The sequence below is a fragment of the Pholis gunnellus genome (assembly GCF_910591455.1).
Source record: "Pholis gunnellus genome assembly, chromosome: 23".
NCBI classification, from domain to species: domain Eukaryota; kingdom Metazoa; phylum Chordata; class Actinopteri; order Perciformes; family Pholidae; genus Pholis; species Pholis gunnellus.
In genome coordinates this window covers 6,673,954-6,701,168 of record NC_136550.1, presented here as the reverse complement: position 1 = coordinate 6,701,168, position 27,215 = coordinate 6,673,954, and the positions used below count along the sequence as shown (strand labels likewise).

The 27,215-nt window shown below is 43.0% G+C and overlaps 4 protein-coding genes across 9 annotated transcripts; all 4 read left to right on the top strand.

Moving 5' to 3' along the window:
- Nucleotides 1-203: 203 nt before the first annotated feature.
- On the top strand, nt 204-2,341 carry elp5 (elongator acetyltransferase complex subunit 5). Its single transcript, XM_079185020.1, has 8 exons — nt 204-496; nt 594-654; nt 748-828; nt 932-1,143; nt 1,388-1,563; nt 1,644-1,739; nt 1,834-1,934; nt 2,043-2,341. Exons 1-8 carry the CDS (start codon nt 442-444, stop codon nt 2,149-2,151), a joined length of 891 nt encoding a protein of 296 aa, XP_079041146.1. The 5' UTR covers nt 204-441; the 3' UTR covers nt 2,152-2,341.
- Nucleotides 2,342-3,313: 972 nt separating this feature from the next.
- On the top strand, nt 3,314-11,052 carry LOC306714451 (CTD nuclear envelope phosphatase 1A). 2 transcript variants are annotated; one of them, XM_079184486.1, is made up of 8 exons: nt 3,314-4,036; nt 6,489-6,555; nt 8,200-8,318; nt 8,409-8,480; nt 8,653-8,769; nt 8,868-8,979; nt 9,266-9,350; nt 9,746-9,919. In XM_079184486.1, exons 1-8 carry the CDS (start codon nt 3,932-3,934, stop codon nt 9,804-9,806), a joined length of 738 nt encoding a protein of 245 aa, XP_079040612.1. In that variant the 5' UTR covers nt 3,314-3,931; the 3' UTR covers nt 9,807-9,919. The 2 variants fall into 2 exon arrangements, with proteins under 2 accessions (XP_079040612.1, XP_079040611.1); XM_079184485.1 differs by lacking the exon at nt 9,266-9,350 and having other exon boundaries at nt 9,746-11,052.
- A 2,166-nt stretch (nt 11,053-13,218) lies between these two features.
- gabarapb (GABA(A) receptor-associated protein b) lies at nt 13,219-16,017 on the top strand. Its single transcript, XM_079184293.1, has 4 exons — nt 13,219-13,437; nt 14,624-14,702; nt 14,788-14,906; nt 15,037-16,017. Exons 1-4 carry the CDS (start codon nt 13,348-13,350, stop codon nt 15,115-15,117), a joined length of 369 nt encoding a protein of 122 aa, XP_079040419.1. The 5' UTR covers nt 13,219-13,347; the 3' UTR covers nt 15,118-16,017.
- Nucleotides 16,018-22,984: 6,967 nt separating this feature from the next.
- On the top strand, nt 22,985-27,212 carry gps2 (G protein pathway suppressor 2). Of its 5 annotated transcripts, none has more exons than XM_079185192.1 (11): nt 22,985-23,091; nt 23,515-23,632; nt 23,988-24,097; nt 24,246-24,358; nt 24,488-24,567; nt 24,661-24,740; nt 24,849-25,020; nt 25,244-25,327; nt 25,494-25,570; nt 25,855-25,950; nt 26,167-27,212. In XM_079185192.1, exons 2-11 carry the CDS (start codon nt 23,539-23,541, stop codon nt 26,257-26,259), a joined length of 999 nt encoding a protein of 332 aa, XP_079041318.1. In that variant the 5' UTR covers nt 22,985-23,091; nt 23,515-23,538; the 3' UTR covers nt 26,260-27,212. The 5 variants fall into 5 exon arrangements, with proteins under 5 accessions (XP_079041318.1, XP_079041315.1, XP_079041317.1 ...); XM_079185189.1 differs by having other exon boundaries at nt 24,467-24,567; XM_079185191.1 differs by having other exon boundaries at nt 24,246-24,361.
- Nucleotides 27,213-27,215: the final 3 nt, after the last annotated feature.

Genomic DNA, 27,215 nt, shown 5'->3' with positions numbered 1-27,215 from the left:
GTGCGCGGCAGAAACCTTCTTGAGGCTGCCAGCGCAGTGTTTCCCGCAGGGAATCCTGGGTAACGTAGTTAATTGGGAAGTCATTCACCCGGACCATAAGTGTTGATGAACTACATATCCCGCGTATGATCAATATTACACCGAGTGGAACTCTGGGATATGATGTTTTTGAAAAGGTACACTCCTAACAGGCTATCTAGCGAAACATGCTGGACTTGGTTTAGACAGGCGAAGCTTTACTGTCAGTTAAATATGAGCTTGTGCGACCTTACCGCGTGCCATTCTGAACTTTAAGAGATGTCGTTCTTCTTCGGTTACATTACTGAGCACGTGGTTTTATTGTATCATGGTATTCTCGTTTAAATAGGTGCTGAATCAGAGGCATGCTAGCTAGTTGAAGCTAGCTGGACCTTTACAGTTTACTAACGTTAACTTAGTACAATGTTGCCTGAATTGTTGCAAGGCACTGATGCTGGAGGGTTTCTCATAATTCAAGGTAAATGCTTTGAATGTTGTATGATTTTAAATCTAAATTGCGAGCAATAACGATGTGAACCGAAGTAAAGCCATGTGATTTATACCTGCATTGTTAGATTCTGCTAGTTATTCTGGCAGACACCTCCTGAAGAGCTTCATCAATGCTGCGTTGAACAGGTATTTCAAGAAAGGTACATGTGGCTGTTTGGTAGTGTACTATCAAGTATGAATGCTTATTAAAGTTATGTATATCCTAACAAATGAATTTAGGGAGGAAGCTGTCCATGTCCTCGGCTTTGAGGTTAGTGAGGAAGAGCTGAAAGATGGATTGAAAGGATCACCTGTCCAGAGGTAATTACAATTAGTGCTGGAATAATTAGTCCATCTACTTTGACATTTGCTTCATCATTGAATTACTAAGCCAACTGCTAATCATCTGTTTTTGTCACCTCAGGCTACACTTTCACGATGCTTATTCAGACCCCCTGGGCTGGACTGATCAACCAGCTTTCACCGTTCACCAGTTCTGTTTGGAGGAACTTACGCGTCTGGTCAAGCAAACATCGCACCACAAACCAGCTACCTTAGTGATCGACTCTCTGTCATGGATATTGAGACACCACAGCCCTCCTGCTGTCTGCAAGACTCTTCAGCAACTTCGAAAAGGTGATAAATAATCACCATAACGTGTTCTTTAAGTTTTTTTGCAGCGGTACTGAATGCACGTCCAGGCTGTGAGAGTCATTTCAAGGTTTTCTTTGAATATCAATTAAGAGAAATTAAAGAAAAGAAAATATTTCTCAAAAGAAATAAACTACTTTCATGGTGGACGTGTATTAGAATACAGTGTGACTTTGGGACCGTGCAGTTTTTGCTCCATTTAAGGGTCTTTTTTTCCTGTTTTCATTAGGGGGAGCTGTGAGAGCGATTATCGGTCTGCTCCATGCGGACATGCATCAGAGGGGTACTGTGGGAAGTGTATGCCACCTGGCTACCTCAGTCATCACTGTAGCACCGGGGATGAAGGGAGACGAAGCTGTGGCAAAGATAACAAAGCGCTCCAAGTCGGGGAAAGTTGTGCAAGACGTAAGCAGTGTTTCATTTTGGATGACTAGTGTTGTGCTCCGTCACTGTTAAAAATCGTTAATGACGTTTTTTGTTCATAGGAGGTGATTTTCAGCATCAAAAATGATCTAACAGTCGTAGTACAGAGCAAGCCCAGCCAACTTGGACCCAAACAGATTGACCCCAAGGAACAGGAGGTGCAATATAACACATGCTTAATATCTTTACAACATAAGCGGATCAATAGAACAAAGATAACAAAACAAAAGTGTCCTTCTTCTGTTTCTATAGACGGACCCAACAGCCAACTTGACCTTTAACCTTCGACTATCGAATACAGAGCGTGAGGCCAAAGAGAAACTTGCTCTACCATTTGTCTTCAGCAAAGAGAAGTAAGAAACTTTTCCACAATTGTCTGATTTTTCAACTTTTTTCAGTGATTGCGTTCAATCTGTTTTGTACATTTTCTTTTAAACGCTGTCCCCCTTTCTCTCTTACAGAAAAACAGCTCTGCTCCACTCGAGCCCAGGTTCAGGACGGATTCTGTATGAGCCTGACGCCAACGATGACTATGACCAGGAGGACCCTGATGATGATCTCGATGTGTAGGCTTCTGGAACAAAACCCATTGGAGGCCCAAAGGACCCACGTTTCATGTCCTCCTCGCTGGTCAAGACACTGAGTTGTTTTCAGGAGTGAAGATTCAAATACTTGCTGCCATCTCATGGAGTTTTAAAGATATCAAATAATGTAAAATATTTCTGTAAGAAATCTGTATTATGTTTATAAAATGGTTTTATCCAAAGGTGTTTTGTTATATTATTGGTCACGTCTATTTATTATTTAATTTTTTACATCTTGTTGAATAAAACTAGGCTTTTATCCAACAGTTAATACCACACTTTGATTTTTCATAAAGTTAGACAATTATTAATATTTTTCAGACTTTTCTTTTTTAATTAAAGTTTTGCTCCTTTTTTCTGATTACGGGGTGCTCATTCCCTTTCCAGGGCGTCTAAAAATCACTCAAACATAATCACTCTTAAGTAAATTCAGACCTTTCCATACCATGATTGAAAATAATATTCTTGATATTCGTTGATCTGATTACATTTGTTACATAATCATTGTCATTGTAGTCATTTTATTGTAAATGATGACCATTTTGGATTCCTTACTGGGTATCTTCAACAGAGATCTCAATAAATGCAGTAGTCTATTCGTATAAAATTATAATTATCTAGTGGAACTTTTTCCCTTTATAGGTAACATCACTAAATCATTCGTGCTATTTGCATGGCAGTGTCAGATGGGGTTGTTTACTAGTTTGGTAAAAGTTTGAAGTAATTAATTAGGTGTAAAGTAAACTTTTTGTCCACTGCATTAATTGGCAGTGGACAAGCCCACGTGTCAGCCGACAGCACAGCTGCAAAAGCTGCCCTTACTATTATATAATGCAGCATACTGTGATTATTATAAAGTGTATTCACCAACGCCCAGTGATTCTTTTTATCTAGGGTTGTTTTACAACTTTGAATCACAGTGACAGAAGGCGGTTTATGGACAACAATGTTTGGCACCAATCAAGCTACTGTCAAAATTAAAGCAACACTTTATGTACACACATAGATGTCCAGAAATCATGTTAAAATAAAACAATGAAACAGGTTATTTTTCACACTCTTGCTCGTACACGTCTGTTTATTTTCTTTCCACGTGGACGTGCTGCGCGCGGCCACAGGATTCCTCCCGGAAGTGACGGAAAGGCGGCGATGGCGGCTCGCAGTTTCATTCCGGATTTCCACTGGACTACAAACCGATTTTAACCGGACCGGTTAGACTTTGTGGAACTTTTGTAAAGCCGACTCTCCTCAGACGCCGCACACAGGGAAGTCGCGTGGAACCGGCGCTTGACAACGAGCGACCCCACAGCTTTTTGGGGATATTTTTGTCCAAGGTTCAAGGTGGTCACCCTGTCGAGCTAGCGGTAGCTTGGTGGCTACAAGCTAACGGTAGTCGGTGCACAGCTAGCTCCGGAGCTAGCTTGTCAACGAGCTGCGTGCTAAGGTCCACACAGCAGCAGCAGCAGCCGTCGTGCAGCAGCTTTTCTTTCGACCACGTCCTCGTTTGTCTTTCACAGCTACAATGCGGATGCACTCCATTTAATGCTAATTGTGCCACAAGTGTGCAGAGCGAGGTACTCACACGTTTGCTTGGCCCTCTTGTTCATTTGAATTGCTAGTTTGGCGGCTGTGGCTAAAGACGGATTTTGACTATCACTAGCGAGCAAGTTGCCCCAGTAATTGTCCCGACAACTGAGGGCAAAAGGCGTGCCATCAGACTAAGAATTGAAGTTCGGCTACTCTAGGGTCTTTGCGTGCTGGTCAACATGCTGAAGACCCGGCAGTGTTTACTTGGCATCCGCACTTTTCTCGGCGTAACGTCGAGAATATGGGGCTTCATCATGTACATCCTCAGGAAGCACCTACGAACGGTGAGAAGGGGTTTTGAAAGACATGTTGGGTGTCGGGTCTCGTGTGCCTAATCGATATTTTTCTTCCAGATCACATCCACCTCGAGGGAAGTCTCAGTTGGCTCTCAGAGAGCTCGACTACATGTGCTTCTCACCTGTGCTGTAATAGTGTCTCACTCTGTGCATCCACCACGAGGGGCTTTAGCCAAATAATCTGTAGATTCTGAAAATATGTGAACAAATCCCACTGACTTGAGTAGCACAAGCCTGCCACTCGATAACAGCAGTGTCACATGTAGTGCTGTATCATTCAGCATGAAGATGGTTAGCAACATATACAACTGAAGAGAAGAATAGTGTAAACACAGGATGTTCAAGTGCACCAAAATGTAAAACAGCAAGATCACTCATATTTTTATAAATATGTGGTTATTTCTTCAACAAGATGATTGATCGTTTAAGATAATGTCAGAAAATAGTGTCAGAAACCAAAGTCTACTCAAAGAGATATTAACAATGATCTCAAACAAAGAAAAGGAGCAAATCCTCTCATGTGAGAAGCCATAACCAGACCACGTTTTTGGTGAATTACTTAAACTCTTAATCGATTTGATAGACTTAATTGTTTCAGCTCTTGAATAATGTATCTGTGTGTCTGTTTTTGTGTGACGCGACAGTGTGAACGACTGGCTCATTCAATTAGTGCAAAGTGGAAAACCTCCCACGTGCGAATGCCAAATTTGAAGGAGCAGCCCAGAACAAGCCAGCAGGTCACCTTCAGTTGCTGACAAACGGCTCCACAATGAACACGGATGGCATTTATGGTGTCAGAAGTCGCCCGCCTGTAACCTACACACACATAGGTGTTGTTGAGTCGTTAATAGACATGCGTTATGGGGTGTAATATGAAGCGGACTTCGACTCCAGCTCAGTGTCCAGCCCACAGAGCTCGGAGGGAATGCCCTGTGTGCCGTAATCATCTTGCTGTTTTCGAGGTTTGTCTGCAGTTTATTGTGTGGCAGTAAACACTTGCTGGTTGTCAACAGGCCCTGAGAGCGAGTCCAGTCCATGTTGTGGCTGAAGTGAGAGGGATTAGGCTGGCACAGAGAGTGTACTGTTCTCTCTCTCACACTCACAGTTTAGCACTGTTTACAATATGTGATGCACTGGAACAATGTCACAGTCCGGTGATCGCTAATGTAGCGAGCAACGTGATGGAGGTGATTCCCGTTTGTTATAACTGGGAGAACCCCTTTTTTTTATACATTTCATGATATCCTACATCTGTTGTCTGGTTCGTGGTGTGTCTGTTTGAGAATACCACGATCCATTCAGCGACCCGATCGAAACATTTGGATCAATAAAAGCTCTATTGGATTATGATTATTAGGACCGGGTAATAATCCCACTGAGTCAACAGATGCTTATCTCCTGCATGAGACTGTAGCCGGGTGCAGAGTCAGTGCTGAAACAACTGGCTAAGCAACAAAACTCTGATAATCAATCAGACCCTGATCACATGTCTGGTTTCAGCTTAACTCTGAAAATCTTTAGTAATCTTGATATCTTTGGGTTTCGGACTATTGGTCGGACAAAACAAGCAGACTCGGTCTGAGTCTGCAGGCCCGGGATCCAGATGGACGCTCTTGGAGGTGCAGAGAGCTGAGTGGAGGGTGAGGTCCCCCCCCCGTGGTGCTCAGCAGCTGCTGGCTCCAATAGGCTTCCCCAGAGCTAACTCTGCCAGGCAGCAGTGGGAGGGGACTCTGAGGGAGGCCCCGTCCCAGGCTTAGGTACCAAGGCTCAGTCAAAGTCACCCTGCAAGGCTCCCTCTCTCTCTCTCTCTGTGTGTGCCCCATGCTCCACTGACACCCACTGACAGCTGGGGGGGATAAAAATAGCCCTGTGAAGAAAAGTGCACAGGCCCGAGGGCAAGAGTGGCACTGGAAAGGGTCCTGTCTAGTCATCGTGACCAGCGCAGAGTAAGGAAGTCACAAGGGAGGAGTCATGGGGTGGACACAGCCGAGTTCATTTCAATATGGTGTCCCCGCCTCTGTTCTCTGGCCTTACCTCTGATGTACAGCAACATAAGAGCACTGATTTCCCAAATAAGTATCGTCTGAAATAGAAGTTCTAGGATTCAACAGTTTTTAAGACCTTTCAGGGAGATAAGTTGCAATCGTGATGCTTTTTTTCAAATTGGATCATGGATAGCAGCCATGATGTAAAATCTTTATTCCCAAAGCACTTAGTAATAATCTTTGGTGTAAAATCACACAACATGTGACGTCAAATACTTTTAAGTGTGCAGGAGGAAGTGAAAAGATCGGAGCCTCCAGTGCCCTTGGTATCAAACGGGTAGTAAAAATCTATCCATGGTTCATTCTGGCTCACTATATTGCATATGGTGTGATGTTATAACAGTGATCTGTTAAAAGTTTGACTGACTTGTTTCATGTGTCTTGTTGTTCTACAGATAATCCAGTATCAGACGGTGCGATACGACACTTTGCCTCTGTCGCCCATCTCCAGAAACAGACTCAGTGAGTACCCGTGATGATGACTGATCAGCTAGTGAACGACTGTCAACAATTGTCAACATTTTAGCAAAAGTATAACAAACACTGCTTTCACCTAGACACGTGTTTTTATTGTGGTAACATTACAGGGGTGAAACACTATCACAAGATGTGTGAAATGTGGTCATTTAAGTACAAGTAAAACCGGTCTGTCAAGGAAGAAGAGATTGTGCAGAAAAGAAGACGTTATCAGCGACATAACGACAACGTACTCGTGCTTGACCTCGTTCTCAGAGTACATGCACATCAGTATTTCTGGACAGGACTCCTATAATATTCCCTCTTCATATGAGGAGACTCAGACGAGCTGTCAGCTGTCGTGTGTGCGTGTGTGTGTGTGTGTGTGTGTGTCATGACCGTGGGTCACAGCTGAATATATGTCTTGAGGTGGATCAGATGGCTGGATGCAAACCACAGTTGGCCTGCATTGTTTCAGTAAACCTGCTCTGCTACATCGGCCAGTAATTGTGTGGTCTCTTTGCTTTCTTTAATAGCTTGCAAACAGATCGGTTTCGCATTTGAATCATTTGCATGACGTTTGCTTCCACAACAGTGATTTTACTTACGCACGTTCAATCAAGGAATCAATCAAACTGCCCTAAATAACAGGTCACGCATCTGCCAATGGCTGTGAAAAGGGCATTGGGGATGAGACGGCACAAAACACACTCTTGCACACTTATTGCCAGTGAGCTGTTGGTTAAGCTGCTGGGTGCCAATGGTGGTAAGGTGGCACCCGTAAGGTGGCCTACACCTGTACTAGTTTATAATATCAAGGATGTAGAACCAACACTGCATCATCTAAATAGTGTTTACACAGCACAGCAAGCCGTTTCTAATAAAGAGGCAGCAGACATAGTGCTTCTCAAGACTTGTGACCAGAATGATAATATTTAAAGACGGTAAGCTATCGTGCAATGTAAACAGCTATTGTCTTAAAAGAGCATTTGAGTGAAGCAGTGAGTTATGGTAGCCGGTTAGTGTCAGGATCCACTCATAAATTTGACTTCCTTCTCTGACAACTGGTGACAAAATGTATTTGTGGTGTTGAGAGGAAATAGAAAATGTTAAAGGCAGCACTTAAACTAGCATGGACTGCTGTGTGTGCGCTTTGACTGAACTCCCCCGTCTCCCCGTAGAGACCTCGTTCAGAAGCGCTCTCTTGACTTGGAGGAAGGATTGCAATTCTGTTTCACTTTCCTCGCCTCTCACTCACTTCCGTGACCTCAGCTGGAGATCCAGGTCCGGTTTCAAGTGAACGAGTGATTCCTTTAGCGGTAGACGGCCGTTGCTGCTACCGCGCACGGAGAGAGGCCGCCGATTGAGAAGTGTACAAATATTTTCGGTTCGTTATGAAACTATGGCGCCGTTAAATAGATTATGGCCGGCCGCCAGAGTCGAAGTAATTCATGTGAAACACTTTGTGTCTCGCGCACCGAACAGAATACCTGGCTCAAAAACTGGCTAAAAGTGAAGCGTGCATCTCTAATGTGAACACGTGACTTCTCGTGTAACCTCATTTGTCCCGAGTCAGCTGGTTTCTCCTGTGCCTGTAAATGTACTGCGAGGGATCAGCTCAAGTCTCTATCTCGTGTGAATAAACTCCAGATGCAGTAAAGAGGAAGATTCTGGTTCTGGACCTGGACGAGACGCTGATCCACTCTCACCACGACGGCGTCCTCAGGCCCACAGTGAGACCTGGCACGCCGCCAGACTTCATCCTCAAAGTATGACGCATTCAGCCGCACGTGCACACGTTTGAACGCGCACGCATTCAAGCCTAAACACCGTCCGTCCGTCTGTCTTTCTCCACGCAGGTCGTCATTGACAAGCATCCAGTCAGATTCTTCGTACATAAAAGGCCGCATGTCGACTTCTTTTTAGAAGTGGTGAGTGTCCACCTGTGATTATTAATGTTGCCTTTTCTGTGTTTGGATCCTAAAGATGAAGGAAGGGAACAATGCCATCGCTCAGAGAACTCGTATTTGTTTTGCACGTCACTTGCCGTAACTTTTATAAATGTATGCCGTTGTGTGCTCTTCACCCTGCGTGTGTACACAGGTGAGCCAGTGGTATGAGCTGGTGGTTTTCACAGCCAGTATGGAGATCTACGGCTCAGCAGTGGCAGATAAGCTGGACAACAATAGGAACATCCTGAAACGCAGATACTACAGACAGGTGCTGCTCTACACTCTATATTACCTGTATTTTTGGGGCTTTTTGGTCTCATCTGCCTTAAGAGGTCTCTTCATTCCGTCTCATTTTTGTCTCCACAGCATTGTACATTGGATCTAGGTAGTTATATTAAAGACTTGTCTGTAGTACACGATGACCTGTCCAGTATTGTCATCCTGGACAACTCGCCTGGTGCTTATCGTAGCCATCCAGGTAAGACTTCAAGTTTTAGATTTGTGTGCATTTAACCGGTTGAATTCTTTGTACTTTCACCCGTTACACTTCAACCTTGTGATGACGCAGGAAGCGACCAAATAACCGAGCAGTTAATTCTCAGTACAAGGCTTGTGTTGTAAATGTTGTAACGGCACATTAAATCTGCAGTTCCTCTAACACTCTGTGTCCTCTTTAACAGAGCAGCATAAAATCACAACCATGTGCATTTCACTGACACGACTGACCGGCTTTTTTTATTTTATTTTTTTGTTCTGCCCTCCAGACAATGCAATACCTATCAAGTCCTGGTTCAGCGACCCTAGTGACACAGCACTTCTTAACTTGCTGCCTATGCTGGATGCACTAAGGTAAAAAGGCATGAAAGCAAATAGACGACGCAAACACTTTAACTCTTGTGCATACTGTCTGTATTCTAATGAGCCGTGGTGTAACTCAAGAGGTAAGCTAATGGCTATTAATGACCACATTATTATAGTCTTAAACTCCTGTCCCCATTTATACAGTGTAATGCATGTCTTATTAATGGCTTCATCTACACTACAATGTCCAGCATTTAACCTTAAACCTTACCCGTCTGTCTAGCCAGCCTATCTTGCAACCTGCTCTATGGTCTGAGACGGTGCAGCTTGACGCATAAATTAACCGTTGTTGGCATTTCCCAAATGGTGCTCTGTCCCTTTAATGGCTCAGATGGTGAAACATTCCATGTGGAGTCGTTTCACAGCCTCTCTCTGTCTCCTAGGTTCACCGCTGATGTTCGCTCCGTCCTCAGTCGAAACCTCCACCAGCATCGACTCTGGTGATTGGCTGAATCAGGAGGGGCGGGGCTTGTTGACCAGCCTCTTCCTCTCTGCCGGCCTCCATCCTGCCCTCCGTTCCCACACAGGCGGAGCCACCAGCCCTCTCTGAGCCTCTCAGACGTGTCCTGGGGAGATGAGGGTTGGGGCGACCGCCTCACACGGGATGAAGAGTATTGGGGTCACCAGAGCCCAGAAACTACTGAGGGGGGGGGCAGCTTGTTTCTTTTTTCTTCTTCTTGATTCTTTATTTGTATATTCTTTTTTTTTTTCAAAACAAACCGGAGCCTCTCTGCCTTATTGCTCCTGATACTGACTGTGTGCGTATGGAGGTGAGCTTGTGTACAAGAGTCGGAGTATGCTTGCCGAGTACGTTAGTCCTTTTTAAACTTTTTTGAGAATCGGGACCCGGGGGGGGGGGTTCAGCAAAGCGACAAAAGACAATTCTACATTATTATTTCTCCTTCTTCTCCATCATCATCATCATCATCAGACGTTGCACTTAAGCAGACAATTTATCAATTTACTGTCTTAACCTCTCAGTGCGACTGAGCCGGGGGAAAATAGAAAAAACCGCCCCTTTTTAGATCAACCTCACGCCCTCAACGATAACTAATTGATTCCCGAGGTACCTTTTTTGTTTTCCCTCAACACGAATGGATCAACTCAAACGGTGTAACCGATGGACTTTTGCTTGCAACGTACCACCCACAGGCATTTTTCTGGACAAATAGCCGAGCAGCCTGAGATCTTTCTTTTGTTTGTTTTTCAGCCATAACCGTCACTCTTTCTACGAACGCTCCGTGTGGAACTCTGTGATAAAGACTTGACTGAAAAAAAGGACCGGCTCGTAACGATGTGTGGACTGCCGCGGCGCCTTTCCATATCTGATTGTTTCTCTCTTATGATATGTGATAATATGACTTCTTCAAACCACAACATCCCCCCCCCCCCCCCCTTTGCCATCTGATGCCATCCTGATTTCATCCAATAGGAATTGCACTTAATTTTTTTTTCTCCCCCTCTTTCTATTTTTTTGTTGCAGTTGGTTTTGTATTTGATTCAAATTTGCAGCCTTCCTCTTTTGAGTTTTGACCCGCTCCGCTTCCTGTATGGGTTCAACTATTAGACCTTCCGTCTTTAAATGCCTTCTGAACAATGTCTTGTTGTCAAGGCTCTCACCGGCTTCTTATTGGCTCTGTCTCCAGGTCTGTGTTACTAATAAAACACTTGTCAGTATCGGACCGTTATTATCCAGCTTGTTGTTTTTTTTTTAAATTCATTCTGCAGTCTTTTCCGTACTTGAGGGATAACATTCTGCAGCGTGTCGACTGAACACCTTTTACTGAGGTGAGAAAAAGCTCAAGGGAATTCCCACAGTTTAGTTTTTCTAACAATCTGCTGCCATCATGGGGTGTGACAGGACACTGCATTCGTCCACTCTGTATTCCCACCTAGACTATGTTGGTTCAGGTTTTTCCCCCTCAAAAAATACTCCAGATATGAAGGGTTTTTGTCTTGCAACATGGATGCTCTGTTAGCCTTCAAATAAAAGCAATGGACAACTTGTGTGCTTGTTGAAAAGCTAGTGTGTCATATATGACACTTAATAGCTCAATAAGACCAAATACAACATGTATTCATGTGATAAACGGTACCTTCATGGCTCACGGTTATAAGAGGCTGTTTATTATTTTAATGGTTGAAGTCGTTGGTGCTCTTGGGTTGTTTCGCATTATACTGACAAAGTGATGGCAGGCTAGATAATTCTTTATAATAAGTATATATAATGCAATCAAATTCAACAGCGCCACAAGCTACATCACCGTCATGAAGGAAGGCAACTGTACCACGGGTGGGCCGAGTGTATATTGGTACATAATAGCTGTTTTTCACTCTACCTGCTCCTGATGATGATGGTATTAAAGTAAAACCGAAAGTTTGAAACGGTGAATGTGCATCTCTTGTTTAAAAGTAACTTTCCTCCTGTAAGAAAACCAACCACCTTGTTAAATGTCACCTCCTCTGTTACATTTGTCAACCATTCCTGGGGAAAGCAAAGAGAGGGATGCACAGTACAGTCCGCTAGTAGTTACAATACACAGAGGTGGAGATACGGAGAGATGTCTGTAACTTGGACCAGGAACTGACCAGACTCTGAACGCCTCAGAATGCTTTGCAGTGGAAGATGGAGGCTTTACTTGGGATTTGTCACCAATGATGAAGAGCTTGGGGGAAGTCGTATGGCAGGGAGCAAGAATGGCTCCGACTGAGGACAGTAGTAGAAATTGGCATCTTTTATTTTATAGGCTACTCCATCCAAAAAATTGGCATTTAATGTAGGTCTGTCATACCTTAAAGTCCCACAACAAGCCCCGTAGTATGACTCAAAGTTGTACCTATAAATAATTGTTACTATCGGTATTCTAAAATCTATATTTTGAACCATACTGGGGGGAAAAACTTTAACATGGTCACCTATAATTATGAGTTAACATTGTCGTTTGAAAGAAAGGGTTGTTTCCCTGTTTGTTTGCATTGTCTGTAACACATGAAGGACTTTTCAGATGTATGCAGTCTGCATATCAAAGCACAGAGGGTGGAGAGTAGTGAGTCATACAGCTGAGTCACGAGCACAATAGACTGGTTAGAGTGTTTCAGGACATGGACATATGAATGACAAACTGTGACTCTGACATATTGTAGACTCTGGTCACTTAGCAGTTCCTAGTAGGGCCTAGTAGTTATCTTTAAGCCAGCATTCACCTTCATTACGCACCAATACACCTTTATACAAGAACTAGAACATTAACCCCTTTCATTTTACAATTGATTTCCACGCTTAATTCTTCCATAAATCGCGTTAACGGTTCGTATCGTGCTTGTTATGATGCGCCTGATGTTGTGGCAACAGCGGAAATTGCGAAACTTCGATTCGATTTAGTCATTTCTGAGCTAAAATAAAGACATTAATGCTCAATATTCGCTACTTTGCCGCGGACATGCTGGATGTCTTTGGACCCAGATTTTTTTAGAGCTCAGTTTAATATTGGGTCCTAATTACGGTTTATTATCGGATGTTTTTGAGTTTCTCGTCTCGAGCTGCTAACTGCTGGGCCGCGGTCATATGACAAGGACAGCTGCCGCTTCACTGCCCTGCCCTGTGTCTATACGCGCAGCGGTTGATCAAAATAAAAATAGTTCCACAGAAAACATTGCATCATATATGTTAGAACCACTTGAAAATGATTAATTTTAAAGGAATAAATTTCATTTGAATAAACACCGATTGTCGGATCTTGACGTTAACGCGGTCTGGCACAGAGCGAAGTCTATCCTGCGAACTAGACTCTCTGCAACGTCATGTTGTTATTGTATCCCTCCGCCGCAGTCGCACTAGGAAAACAGCTGTGGCGTGCTAAAAAGCTAGTTAGCATCGTTTTGTTTTTGTCGTGTGTGACAGCGATTTGAAGTAGTTCCGTGAGCAGATTGCTATCCAACCAACCTCAGAGTGACCGACGTGTTGTCTGTCATCTCTTTTTCAAAGATGAAGTTCCAGTACAAAGAAGAGCACCCTTTTGAGAAAAGACGGTCCGAAGGCGAGAAAATAAGGAAGAAGTATCCGGACAGGGTGCCTGTGAGTAGCTAACGTTAGCTTAGCTTATCTATGTGGCAACGCTCGTGCCGTTTAGCTAGTCGTCAATGACACTTCGTGTACGCGCGTTACATCCATTTATAATCATGTGGCTCGGTTGTAACCACATGATTATTATTATTATTAACTTCCTGATAGTTGGCTGCCACGTTAGCTAACAAAGCTAGCCGTAGAGGTTAACCTAGAAATAATGTCGGCCGCTCCGAGCAGGCCATCAGGTGATATAGCTTCCTGTAATCCTTCCGTGTTTGTTTAACATAAGATAAATACTACATAGTAGTAAATATATCAGGTAATATAACGCCACACTGTGTTTAAATACCGTGGTGGTTATTACAAAGACGGTCCTATATGTGTGTACGGAGTGATTATGGTCTGGGTGTAGCTTTTAGGCTGCACCTTAAAATAGTACGTGTCAACAAACGGGACACTTGTTTACGCTTCCCTGGCTGTTTAAGATGCATCATATAGTCCGCAGCTATTTAGCCGTTCACGACTGACCGAGTGAAACCTGTCAGCAGGTCAATGCGCAGTGAGCTTAATGTAATGCACGAGAGCTTGATTTGTCTTCACGAGCGCAATCTAGTTTCATTTTTACTCCCGTCATCAGTCATAGTTTGTGATATTGCTCCAATTAACTGTGTTTCAACTATCGAGTAATCTTACAATTATTTCTCAATTAACACTAATTTGGTGTGTACAATATCTGGACATAATAAAAAGTAGCCCCATCACAAGTCACTGATTTATCATCTAAAACCAATAGTCCAAAACCCAAATATATTAATTTTGCTGTCTTAGGTTACGAGGGAAGGCAGGTAGTATTCACGTACTAGTCCTATTTTTAGACTGAAGAGAAGAAAGTGCTCCAGTCAGTCCTGTGTGGCAACTTTCTGGGTCTGAATTACTTTAAAATAAATACATATGCGTGTCTTTCTAACTGACTAATTACAAAATACCAGGCTCCAGATACTGTTAATCAAACGCAACATCTGAAATATGGCAGTCCTCGCTTGACTGATAAAGTTGTGTATTCTCAGATCCCTTTTCTCAGAAAGTATATTGAAGTACTTCTCACTTGATGCACACAGCCTTTTGTTCAGTGTGAAATGTACTAGATTCTATTGTTAATAATGTGCGATGGTTCTTGTTTTTGTTTTCTCTTCAGGTAATTGTGGAGAAAGCCCCCAAAGCCAGAATAGGAGATCTGGACAAGAAGAAATACCTTGTCCCCTCCGACCTGACAGGTAAATATTTGGTTCCTGAGGGGAAAAAAATTGCAACAACGAGAGTGCAGTAACATCTAAAGTTCTGTCAATTGTCATTCATCAGTGGGCCAGTTTTACTTCCTCATCCGGAAAAGAATCCACTTGCGAGCGGAGGACGCCCTCTTCTTCTTTGTAAACAACGTCATTCCACCCACCTCAGCAACCATGGGACTGTTGTACCAGGCAAGAGTCCTTTTCTCCCTCATCTCCCTGCTCTCATCGCTGCATTGTGTCATTTTATTCACCCCTACTTACATTAAAGCTTCATCTTTAGTGTCATGCTAACATCTTTTCTTCTTACTCTCTCGCCCAGGAGCACCATGAAGAGGACTTTTTCCTCTACATTGCCTACAGTGATGAGAGCGTGTACGGGAGCAGCCAAAGGGAAATCTGATCCCGCTACCGTCCCCCCACCAACCACTACCCACCTTTCTGAGACCTCCACCGTTCATTCATTTAAATATTAAATCCAGCTAAGCAGCCTAGAGTTCTCAAGAGTGAATATGTCAAATGCACTTTCACCACCTCTACATTACCCTCCCCCCCCTCTCTCCCTCTACGTCTTTATTATTCTGCAGTCTGAATTGTATTTGCCTCCACTTATTCTTTTCGGTAGCGACACGGTGGTCTCGTGGCCAGTTTATTTTTCTAGTGTCGTATTTGTACATCATACTTTACGGAAAACAACTGAGAACCAATAACAAAATGTTAGAACTATAGGTCGTGAATATAGTCGCCCCGGGGTTAAGGGAAGAAAGGCATGTGTAGCATGTGAGTTCAAATCAGCTCTTATTGACAATGAAGATAGATTATTGTTTGTTCACGCTGTCGGCTTGTAGGGGTATAAAGTGTGCTTTGAGTTTATCAAATCAATAGCGTCTACCGGTTGAAGGCAGGTTATTTTAAGGATAACTGTTTTGCAGCAGTTCTTTTCCTGGAAAAACAAAACTGAAGTGGCGGATGATATCTTTACAAAATATCACCCGCCACTTCAGTTTTTTAGAGGTTTAAGTATGTGAATGAGAATTGTGTGTGCATAAGGAGTATAATATAATTCAGACTAACTATCATCCTCTGCTTTCAGTGGTGACACTATTATGTTGACTGCTACTATGATTGTTGTTGTTGTTAATTTTAGAATGCTTATTTTCTAAAAGGTATTGTAAAGCTGAGTGAAATCCTCTCTTTTTTTTAAGTTTGTCTCCTTTAAAAGATTTGAACTCTGTATACAGCTGCATTACTCGCTCTTTCTCTCCACCTAAGACCATACATGATAAAATGTGATTAAAAGATCTGTTTCTTGTGGTTATTGAATATTCAAGGTCATATTTGAGAAAGGGTTATTAAAAAAAATTACAATGTTTTCCATGTGAGAGGCAGATAGACCTAAGGTTCAGTCATTACAGAAGGTAAGTCATGTCCACTACAATTATATTGCTCCAAAATGTAGTCTGTACAACACTAAACAGCCTGAATTTGTGATTTAGTTGCCTTATCATATCAGCTACTGTGGCTGCTCAAATAGTGAGAACCTTTCCAAGTTGCGCAAAGACACTTATTGTCAACTTAACGTGAATATATGAGCTAGTTTCCACAAGTAAAGGTTGCATAAACATAAATACATTAAGGAATCTGTTAATAGCTGATATAATTCAACAGCACGAGAAACAGACCAAATGGTATAATTAAGAACAGCAAACTATTCACATGGTATGTACATCTACAATTAAATGACCCATGATACTGATTTATGCCTGTGTTAAATTTTTAGGAATTATTTACCCATAAACCTACTGTAGTCAAGAGACCAGGGCGGTTTAGCTCTTTAAACGTCAAAAGGTTTTACATGCAACACGTAACTTTATTTCCGACAAACCAGGAACACAAGTATGACATCATTGGGGGTTAATGTTTGCTTGCGACATTTTAGTGTGTAATAATATGTTCATTAGTAGTTGACTGCACTTAAAACACTAAATCTAAGACACTATGATGTAAATATTCTATCATAGACACAGGTGGGCGGGGTTTTAAAATGAAACGACACACTAATAGGTGTATCGCCGTCTCTGTGGCGCAATTGGTTAGCGCGTTCGGCTGTTAACCGAAAGGTTGGTGGTTCAAGCCCACCCAGGGACGTAAGTTTTCTTTTTTTTGATGATGATTGGCCGACATCCAATTCAACATTGGACAGTCAATATCATGATTGGACGGTCCGTGAAATAATTTCTTCTTAACTAGCTGCTCAAGACGTGACCACACTACTCTGAAAAAACACTCGTCTCTGTAACACGTGCAATGCAATTCAGCGCACCAAAACATCAGCTTGTTACTTTATCCAACTTCAATAGTGAACATAGAGTAAAGGAAGTCGAGGGCTGTAAACAGAGACGGATCGCCTTCAAAGTAAAAGTTGGACGTTTCCAAAGTGTTTGCTCCAGCGATCAATTTAAGGAGAGCTAAATTAAATAAATAAACAAATATTATACATTATGACTGTTGAAACATACTTTCACTCTTCAAATTGCTTTACTTTTAAGAAATTACAAACGTTTTCTACAGGTGTCTGCTGCCCCTAGCCATCATGGTAACATGGATTTCAGGCCAGCCAATCAGCCTTCCATCCAGGATTCTTGTTTTACTTTGTTTGTATTGGCCTTGGTTTTACAGACAGAATGACAGATTGATGATCCAGCTGTTAGAGCCATCTTTTATTATCGTAGTGCAAAAGAAGTTTATCCACCGCAGTTTCTGTTGTAACTACTTTAGGATCATATTGTAATTTTTAGGCTGTAGTGTGTGGTGCTGTTATATTGTGTATCAGTGTGTGGACACTTTGTGAGATACTTTTCAGGCATGAAAGTAGATCTTATTTTGAAAATCCTTGTGGGAGAACCTCCACCCTGACAACATGCAAACTCCTCACAGAAGGGCCGTGCAGCCCGGGGACCGAATCCGGGTCCCGCTTGCCGTGAGGCCAGTAGGGACTGGAAACAAAGATGCCATAATCTTAATATTTTTCATTTCTGTTAGACAGACACAAGTGGGCGGAGTTTCAAATTTAGGCCACACCTCTCAGCTGTTCAGCAGTCTCTGTGGCGCAATTGGTTAGCGCGTTCGGCTGTTAACCGAAAGGTTGGTGGTTCAAGCCCACCCAGGGACGAGAAATGTTTTCTTCTTAACTCACTGCTTACAACGTCACCACATTACTGTTAAAAAAAAATTATTTATGATTTATAAAAGGAGACTTTGATTGTTTTCACTTGATTTCCTGTTTTACTCAGGCACATGTCTGTTATCAGGCTCTTTAGAACTGAGACCTGTAACATTATTACACAACACAATGTAGTTGTAAGCAGATTCTCTGAAGCTGGTTTTACAGACAGAATGACAGATTGATCCAGCTGTAAGATCCATCTTTTATAAAACATCTTTCTACAATTTGTAAAGTTTATCACTTTTGTATTTGTGTTGGGTCAAGTAATTATAGTGTATTTTTTGTCACTGTGAAATAGTTTGCTGTATAGAGACAATGAGTGTTTTTTCTTCTTTCTTATTTTAGAGTAACATGGTGATGTACTAAGCAACTAGTTAAGAAGAAAACATTTCTCGTCCCTGGGTGGGCTTGAACCACCAACCTTTCGGTTAACAGCCGAACGCGCTAACCAATTGCGCCACAGAGACTGCTGAACAACTGAGAGGTGTGGCCTAAATTTGAAGCCCCGCCCCTTGTGTCTGTCTTGCAGAAATGAAGAATATTTAGATTATGGCATCTTTGTTTCCAGTCCCTACTGGCCTCACAGCAAGAGGGACCCGGATTCGATCCCCAGGCTGCACGGCCCTTCTGTGAGGAGTTTGCATGTTGCATGGATGGTTCCAACCAGTCGATGGCTGCTGTCCGTGTACGGGGTGGACATCCTCAGCCGGATATTCCACATTAGGGCCAGCATCACCTCCACATTTGGGTCTATCTTAAAGATGGACTCAACCAAAAAGGTAATAAATAATATGTTTAATAGATTGCCATGTACATTATATGTATTCTCCTGTACACATTGTCATTGTTGACAGCTTTACATATGCATTTATTATAAATGTGTGTAATAATGCTCTTACTGCTGTAGAGAATGTGTTAAACAAAAAGTGTAATCTTAAAGATCTGTCCTCACATCACAGATCACAAAGAAGCTGGCTGGCCACGGCAAGGGCACAGCTCAATGGGTGACCTCCATCGGGAATGAGGTCGGCAAGATCCTGATCAGTGTCCTGACTGTTGCGGAGGGGCCGGGACTGAACGCGATGGTCTCTGGCGTGATGGAGCGGTACCGGCAGGCAGCTGTTCCACCCCCAGTGCTGCTTTACGTCGACTGTGGCTGCTGCAAGAGTGATGGGTCGACCAAGCTGAAGACCCGGTTTGCAGCTTGGCCAGACCTCAATGTACGACTGGACATCTGGCATTTTATTAGGAGGCTGGCCGTTGGCTGTACCACAGACGCTCATACGCTGTACCCGGCCTTTATGCGCAGCTTGTCTTCGTGCATCTTTGAGTGGGATGCAGGGGACCTCGCTCTGTTGCGGCAGGCAAAGCGGGAGCAGCTCAGGCAGGAAAATGTGCCGGGAATTACCGATCGGATGGTGGACGCACAGATCGGTAAGAAGGAGCTGAGCCGGTGCTGCCGCAAGAAAACACGCGGTGAGGAGGTCACCATCAACCTGATTGAGCACAGAGCCAGGTCTCCTTGATGAACCAACCCTCTCTTCCTCCTCTCTGCCTGGAGCCTCCTCCCTTCTTGTTGCCTCCTCCCAGGACAGCACAGAGCCAGGTCTCCTTGATGAACCAACCCTCTCTTCCTCCTCTCTGCCTGGAGCCTCCTCCCTTCTTGTTGCCGCCTCCTCGAGACAGCAGGCTGTGTCCTCCTGGCCTGCTGTCTCGTCCCAGCCTGCTGTGTCCTCCTGGCCTGCTCTCTGCCCTCCTGCTGACACCCTAGCTGCAGCCTCCTCTCTGCTCTTGTCCCTGCTCTCCCAGCTTGCTGCCGCCTGATTGAGGCAATCTTCATCAGGCTCTGCAGCATTTACCGTAGTCCCCGGAAGATAGGGGTGAGCACTGTCTCACGGTGGGACCTCATCCTCGGGTACTACCGGAGGATCAGACAGCGGATTATTGGGAATGGCACTATCATGCAACGAACAAATCTGCAGCTGGTGGACGTGAGTCAGACCACACTAACTCAGTGGTACAGTAAGAGGGTGAAGAGGCAAGACAACACCATAGTCATGCAGGGGCTGACCTTGACGAGCCGCAATCCTGAGGACAGAACACATGAAGAGACGCAGGGGGCGGTGCTTCAAATTTAGGCCACACCTCTCAGCTGTTCAGCAGTCTCTGTGGCGCAATTGGTTAGCGCGTTCGGCTGTTAACCGAAAGGTTGGTGGTTCAAGCCCACCCAGGGACGTGAAATGTTTTCTTCTTAACTAGTTGCTTAGTACGTCACCACAATACTCTAAAAAAAAAGAAGAAGAAAAAACACTCATTGTCTCTGTACAGCAAAGTATTTCACGGTGATGACAAAAAATACACTTGACCCAACACAAATACAAAAGTGATAAACTTTTCTTCTGCACTTTACAAATTGTAGAAAGCTGATTTATAAAAGATGGATCTAACAGATGGATCATCAATCTGTCATTCTGTCTGTAAAACCAGCTTCACAGAATCTGCTTACAACTACATTGTGTTGTGTAATAAAGTTACAGGTCACAGTTCTAAAGAGCCTGATAACAGATGTGTGCCTGAGTAAAACAGGAAATGTTGAGACAGGCAAACGTGTGGCTTCTCTCATGTAATGTCATCTCAAGCTATTATTTCACATATTTCCAAGTGAAAACAATCAAAGTCTCCTGTATATTTATCCTCATTTTGACGGGACGAAGTACGGGTAAAATACATTACATTATCTTAAACAAAATCACATCAACAATCAAATCAAAGTTTACACTACTATCACTAAGTAACCCAATTCGTGTTTGGCGATCAATCTGTTGCCTTTGTTAGATGTTTTTGCCTCTTTCCTGAATTTGTTATGTACTTCCTGTTTTAAGACAAAACGCTTTTATTCTGAAGTCGGCTCCCCGAGTTAAAACGGAAGTAGATTTATGCGCGCGAGGAGAGAGTAAAGTACGGAGAATCTAACGGTTGTGAACGTATAGAAACGTTGACGGTATTAGTACCCCCCCCCCCCCCCTCGAAGAGGCACAAGCTCTTACGTTGTTTGTGGGATTTATAAATAGATTGTACAATCATCAATCAAGTGTCGGACCATCTTTCGGAGGGATATGCTACACATTACTATGTTTAATCAACATATTTGGTGTAACTTGGTATTAAACCTTCCTACCTGTTTTTCAATGTGCTCACAATTACTGTGACTCACGTGAGGAAGACGCACGTGAAGAAGACGCTATTACAAATGGCGGCGCTGCTCCAACAGGATAGCGAAACGCTTACATATGCTAACTAACATGCACAACACTTACATAGATCGTTCAGTCATATTTAATGAACACATTTAGCATGAAACGACTTATTAGAACATAGAGAGTTGATTTATGATCAAATAATATGTGTAAGAGCCAGAAAACACTAGAGAATGTAATGCTAGGCTACTATCAGTTTAGCTAACGTTAGCACGCGACAGTCTTAAAACAACACTCACGTAGCTACTCAACAACTACATGAAACAAAATAATCTATAACAATGTTCAGTACACATTGGTCCCCAATTCATACATCATATTTGGTGCGCTTTAGAAGTCACTAACCTGAGAAAAACAGGAAACGATGAGCAGGCAAATGTGTGGCTTCTCTCATGCAACGTCTCCTAGCTATGAGAACACGCCGCAGCACGCGCACATACAAGTCCAGAGTCGCGAGGCCAAACCACAGCTTCGCACTGCCACTTACTGGTCATAGATAGAAATACACTTCTAGGGAAGTTTTATTATGATTACCAAAATCACAGAAATTCATTCTTTCAAATATTAATCAAATAAACAAAAATGTGACCGTACATTTTGTGTGCGTAACATCAATACTGCATTCAAATGCTCCAAATACAACACTACTCTCTAGCAAATGTTATCTCAATCAGGATCGTGACTGTCCAATGTTGAATTGGATGTAGGCCAATACAAACAAAGAAAAACAAGAAATTGATAGCCGATGCTTCCTAAACGCGGTTAACGCTTTGTCTGTGTTATTGTCGCATTGAATGAACACGTGTAATGCAATTCAGCGCACAAAAACATCAGCTTGTTTTTTTATCCAACTCTAATCATGAAAATTGAGTAAAGGAAGTCCAGAGCTGTAAACAGAAACGGCTCGCCTTCAAAGTAAAAGTTGCGCATTTCCAAACGTGTTTGCTCCAGCGATCAATTTAAAGAAAGCAAAATACAATACATAAACAAATATTATACATTATAAATGACTGTTGAAACATACTTTCACTCTTCAAATTGCTTTACTTTTAAGAAATTGCAAACGTTTTCTACATGTGTCTGCTGCCCCTTGCCATCATGGTAACATGGATTTCAGGCCAGCCAATCAGCTTATCAGAGAATAGTTAGATCATGGCATCTTTAATTTAGCGTTCAAGTGCAGTCAACTATTAATTAACATATTATTACTCATTACAATGTTGTAAGCAAATATTAAGCCCCAATGATGTCATGTTGTGTTCCTGGTTTGTCTAACTGTTATCCCTGATAACGGAAATAAAGTTGCTTGTTGCATGTAAATAGATGCTGGAGGTAAGTTTCCAATAGAACTGCGTAAAAAGGCGTTTTGTTGGTCCAAAGCGTTCGTGAAAATGGAGGCAATTAATACTTGAAGAAGGCCCATGCGGACCCGGATTCGTTTCCCGAGCTGCACGGGTCTTCTGTGAGGAGTTTGCATGTTGTTCCCCGTGTCAGTAATATACTTCCATATATAAAGGCTATGAAAAAGCCCACGTCACTATATGTAAATATATGACATTTTCAAAATAAGATCTACTTTCATGCCTGAGAAGTATCTTACGAAGTGTCCACACACTGATACACAATATAAGCGTTACAAGATGTTTAGATTTGTGTATTCAGACAGGGGATCTGCGTTTTCTAACAAAATACAGAAGATACTTCATTTCCCAAAATGCATCTCGGTGAGAAAAAAATCGGACGTGTCGTCGTCCTTGACCCCGGAAATGCGACATTACATCCGGGGCTGTAAACCTCTCCGTCTGTTTATATTTTGTGTGTAAGTTTAAAATTTTTCTTGTTAAAAACCGCGAGACGGTTCGGTTCTTATTAAACGACACATAAAACAACAAAAGTAAGTTTTGTTTGTACTTAATCTCTACGCCACAATAGTGACGTTAACTGTTAGTTTTAACTAGAATGCATAACGTTACCAGTTAACGTTTGTGCTAAGCTAACGTCAGCTAGCAAACTCCAGTTAACGTTTGCTCCTGGGCATTTTAAAATGTAAAACTGTTGCTGCTGATTTGCATGTTTAAGCTCCACGCATCTTAGTTTCAAACCATACCGCTCCCGTTGATGTATTTTAATTAAACACACTGTCAGTTAACAGCAGCTAAAGCTGACAATGCTAACTGTTAGCCAACTAGCAGCTAACCTAATGTTAGGCCTTTAACCGTTGTGTTACACCTGTGGTATTTCTAATGTTTTGAGCATGTAGATAATCGACACCTTTACTTTTAACCTTTCATGTGCCACTGAACACTGTCTAAACCAGCTGGCCCCGCCGCTGCCTGTCACCATGCCCGCCCTGTTGGAGAGACCCAAGCTGTCCAACGCGATGGCCAGAGCCCTCCACAAGCACATCATGAGGGAGAGGGAGCGCAAGAGACAAGGTGAGCACTCACTATGTGTCTGTGTGTTTTAAAACTAGCCTAGCAGAGGTAGAAGTGTACAAAGCTGACTGCAAATACTACCTTCTCTATAAAAGAAAAATAACTGAATGTTTCCTAAGTTCCCGTTTGTTATTTAGCCTATTTCCCTCCTACTATAAGGAATTACTACCACCTACTTATTATTCTCCTAAATATGCAGCTTCCTCTACTCACCCTGTGAAAAGAGTATATTGTCATACCTCGGTGTATTCACAAGTACATTTAATATCTAATAATACTTCATCTAGTTGTTTATTAAGTAAGAGATTTGAATGTGTTTTCCTCCACCGCTAATAACATGAATATAATATTCCAGAGGAGGAAGAGGTGGACAAAATGATGGAGCAGAAGATGAAAGAGGAGGAAGAGAGGAAGCGGACAAAAGAAATAGAGGAGAGGATGTCTTTGGAGGAAACCAAAGAACAGGTTGGAACATTTTTAAAACTGCAATCTGTGTATCAAACTCCGTATGGCTTTGCCGTCTTACCGTGGGTTGTAACAAATACTACACGGCAAGTTGTGCAGCAATTAGTTTTCTTATGCTGTGATTCCCAACCCCCAAACTAAACTCCAGGTAATGAAGATGGGGGAAAAACTCCAAGGCCTCCAAGAGGAGAAACACCAGCTCTTCTTACAACTCAAGAAGGTACTCCATGAAGAGGAGAAGAGGCGCAGAAAGGAGCAGAGGTAGTAAGGATGACGCAGCGTTTTCATTACTTTCATAACATAACAGCATCATAGAATTTTGTTATTAAACCCAGACATTTTTAATTTCTTTGTATTTTTGGTATTCAGTTGCATTTTTGTTCTTTCTAGTGATATCACAACATTGACGTCGGCGAGCTACCAACCCAGCTTGCCCATGCACTCAGGGCAGCACCTCCTCAGCATTCAAGGTAAGGAAGGTTTCATTATTAAGAAGCCTAACCTCACCTGGGTATTTGTATTCGTCTGTCCCTAATACTCATCGCTCTCTCTGACTCTCTAAGGCAGTCCAGTCAGCCACAGTCGACCTGGTGCGCTACTTGGAGAACGTAGTAAACAGCTGTTCCCAACAGCTGTGATTCCAGTGAGTAAAGTGGTCTGATATTCACTAGTCTTACACGTCCATGTGCTTTAGGAGATGCTCATTTAGACACCAGTATATGACCGTATGTCCCGCCTCCTCCTCTGTTAGGCACGTCACTATCAAACCGCCGGGTTCAGCTCGGGCTCCGCAGAGCACGGCCAGTTCAGTGGTAGCCAGGGGGTCCATGAGTCCTACGGGGTGGCTCAGGCCCAGCACCCTTCCACCTACGCCCCTGGACCGTCGGTACCCGTCAGTTTCGCAAGCAGTTCTCAGATCAGAGGTAAAGGACATGTGTGTGTGTGTATAAGTGGCAGGGTTCACACATCATCTGTAGTGCGTACAGTCTACATACAGAGATTGTTCTTCAGGTTTTGTCAAACTAATGTACATTCCTCAGTTCAGTAGTCCTTCATAGTTGTTCTGGCATGCTATGATCAATCATTTGAACCACGTCACAGTGGCTGTAGTGGTTATAAGACAGAGAAACGTTTGTTCTCCCACAGGTGCGTCTGCCTTCCAGGCCATGCAGTACCTCCCCCACCAGCAGCCCGGCTACCCCGTCCACAGTCACTTCACCTCACAGCCTGGTCAGTTCCTCTGCTGTCACCGTCCTTGTGTTCCACTGCTGATTTATTGCTAATGAATATTTAGGACTGTCAGGAAAAAGTCAGCAGTATTGTAAAATAACCCAAATGTGTGCTCCGTATTTTATGTCAACGATTGTTTGATTGTAAACTTCTGTATCTCCTGCAGGATACATTCCCGGAGCAGGGATACCCCTCCAGAAGCAGCTGGAACATGCCAACCAACAGTCCGGCTTTACCGATGCAGTAAGAAATGGAATACCAACAGTACACTGATATATAAGAGCTTCATCCATAAGCGTTAACAAATAGATAATTTAGACACTTAATACAAAAGTAGTGGATAATATGTGTAAACATGGCTTTTTATAACGTCCTACAAATGAAAATCTAATGTCTAATTTGTAAGTATCAGACAGAACGTCATTGTCTAAATGTTGGAAGCAGCTAGCATAAGCTTCATTCACCCGTCCTTTTACTTCAGGTCATCACTTCCTTATCTGATTACAGTCTCATTGATGTTCCCTCAGGGCGCTTTGAGGCCGATGCATCCACCAACCATGCATCCTTCTGCTCCGGGACTGCTGCCCACACCATCGCTGGCCGTCCAGATTTCCACTGCAAAGGTGAAGGCACAAACACACACACACACACACACACACTTCACCAAACTGTTTCAGTACCTCAATTTTTGCTTTGAAACCATTTTCCACCCTCCAGTTTTGGCAAAATTGCTCCTCCAACCCGCCTACTTCCTCTTGATATCGACCTTTCTTTGCCGTCATCACGCGTTTCTGGTCATGACGATCGCTCAACATGTCGTTCCGTGCTTCCTCCACCAGGCCCCGTTTCAGAGCTCCCCCCAGAGTGCTCCTCGCCACGGCTTCCTCCCCCACAGTCAGAGCGGCCAGAGGTTCTACCACCACGGAAAGTAACTCCTCTTCATCGTCACCGAGCTTCAGTCGCGGTTCTGGAGAACCTTTTGGACGAGTAATCGACTTCTCCAAAATGAAGTCATTTGGCTGGATTATGCCTTTTGATTTGTGTTTTATTTCATGTACAGTACCGTTTTTGGCTTTGTTAATAGGAGACTATCAGTCCTCATGCTTGTGTGTTTTTGTAAACATCCAACATTGATTTTTACATAAGGAGAAAATACCAGGTGCTCTTGAAGTCAAAGAGAAGCCTCAGGGCTGACTTCAGGCACACTCGCACCGAGCCAGGGAGGAAGTTAAAATGCCCTTTTTTGCCTTTGAACTCCTCTTTCAAGCTGTGCCCTGAGGAAGACCCCTGTTGTACTTTTTTACCTTGATATGTCCTAAACTTAAAAAACGGCATTTAACCTTCATCACTGGCTGCGAGTTGGCCTGAAGTAAGCCCAGAGCTTTCCCTTTGTCTACAGACTATTTTAGCGACACCGTAAAGACGTTCTGGAGGACGATATGCGCTAAAATGTCAATAACTTGTATAAAGCAAGACTGCATGAACCTTATTCTTTGTTTACTAGCATTCATCATTACAACATCAGCGGAGGGTTCATTGTCTCTGCTCACTAAAAAGTAGGGACAAAAGCAGAATGGAGGAAAATATTCAGCAATAGTTGAATTTCCAGTTTGTAGATTACGTCTACATGTTTTCCCCTAACGTAACACGCACGCTGATGAATACTGCTATTACTGAAACACATTGACATAACCGAAGGAGTCCATTTCACTGTGTTGCTGACTTCTGGTTCATCACAACGGACCCATTAGCGTTCGTTATATCGAATGACATTAAGACGGCCATTTTTCATCCAAAATGATGGAATTCCAGTGTTTTGTTTTACATTGTCCTCTCTGCTGTTTTTAAAGGTTTTATGTCACTAAATAAAATAACAAAATGCCAAGCC

What these genes read in the sequence shown, in the direction of transcription:
- gabarapb (XM_079184293.1), top strand. Translation starts at nt 13,348, where the DNA reads ATGAAGTTCCAGTACAAAGAAGAGCACCCTTTTGAGAAAAGACGGTCC. An exon ending in TGTCCCCTCCGACCTGACAG is followed by an intron (nt 14,703 to 14,787) that starts GTAAATATTTGG and finishes GTCATTCATCAG; the next exon opens with TGGGCCAGTTTTACTTCCTC. An exon ending in CCATGGGACTGTTGTACCAG is followed by an intron (nt 14,907 to 15,036) that starts GCAAGAGTCCTT and finishes TCTCTCGCCCAG; the next exon opens with GAGCACCATGAAGAGGACTT.
- gps2 (XM_079185189.1), top strand. Translation starts at nt 23,539, where the DNA reads ATGCCCGCCCTGTTGGAGAGACCCAAGCTGTCCAACGCGATGGCCAGA. An exon ending in TGGAGGAAACCAAAGAACAG is followed by an intron (nt 24,098 to 24,245) that starts GTTGGAACATTT and finishes ACTAAACTCCAG; the next exon opens with GTAATGAAGATGGGGGAAAA. An exon ending in AAGCAGTTCTCAGATCAGAG is followed by an intron (nt 25,021 to 25,243) that starts GTAAAGGACATG and finishes GTTCTCCCACAG; the next exon opens with GTGCGTCTGCCTTCCAGGCC.
- LOC306714451 (XM_079184485.1), top strand. Translation starts at nt 3,932, where the DNA reads ATGCTGAAGACCCGGCAGTGTTTACTTGGCATCCGCACTTTTCTCGGC. An exon ending in CATCTCCAGAAACAGACTCA is followed by an intron (nt 6,556 to 8,199) that starts GTGAGTACCCGT and finishes AATAAACTCCAG; the next exon opens with ATGCAGTAAAGAGGAAGATT. An exon ending in AACGCAGATACTACAGACAG is followed by an intron (nt 8,770 to 8,867) that starts GTGCTGCTCTAC and finishes TTGTCTCCACAG; the next exon opens with CATTGTACATTGGATCTAGG.
- elp5 (XM_079185020.1), top strand. Translation starts at nt 442, where the DNA reads ATGTTGCCTGAATTGTTGCAAGGCACTGATGCTGGAGGGTTTCTCATA. An exon ending in AAAGGATCACCTGTCCAGAG is followed by an intron (nt 829 to 931) that starts GTAATTACAATT and finishes TTGTCACCTCAG; the next exon opens with GCTACACTTTCACGATGCTT. An exon ending in CGGGGAAAGTTGTGCAAGAC is followed by an intron (nt 1,564 to 1,643) that starts GTAAGCAGTGTT and finishes TTTTGTTCATAG; the next exon opens with GAGGTGATTTTCAGCATCAA.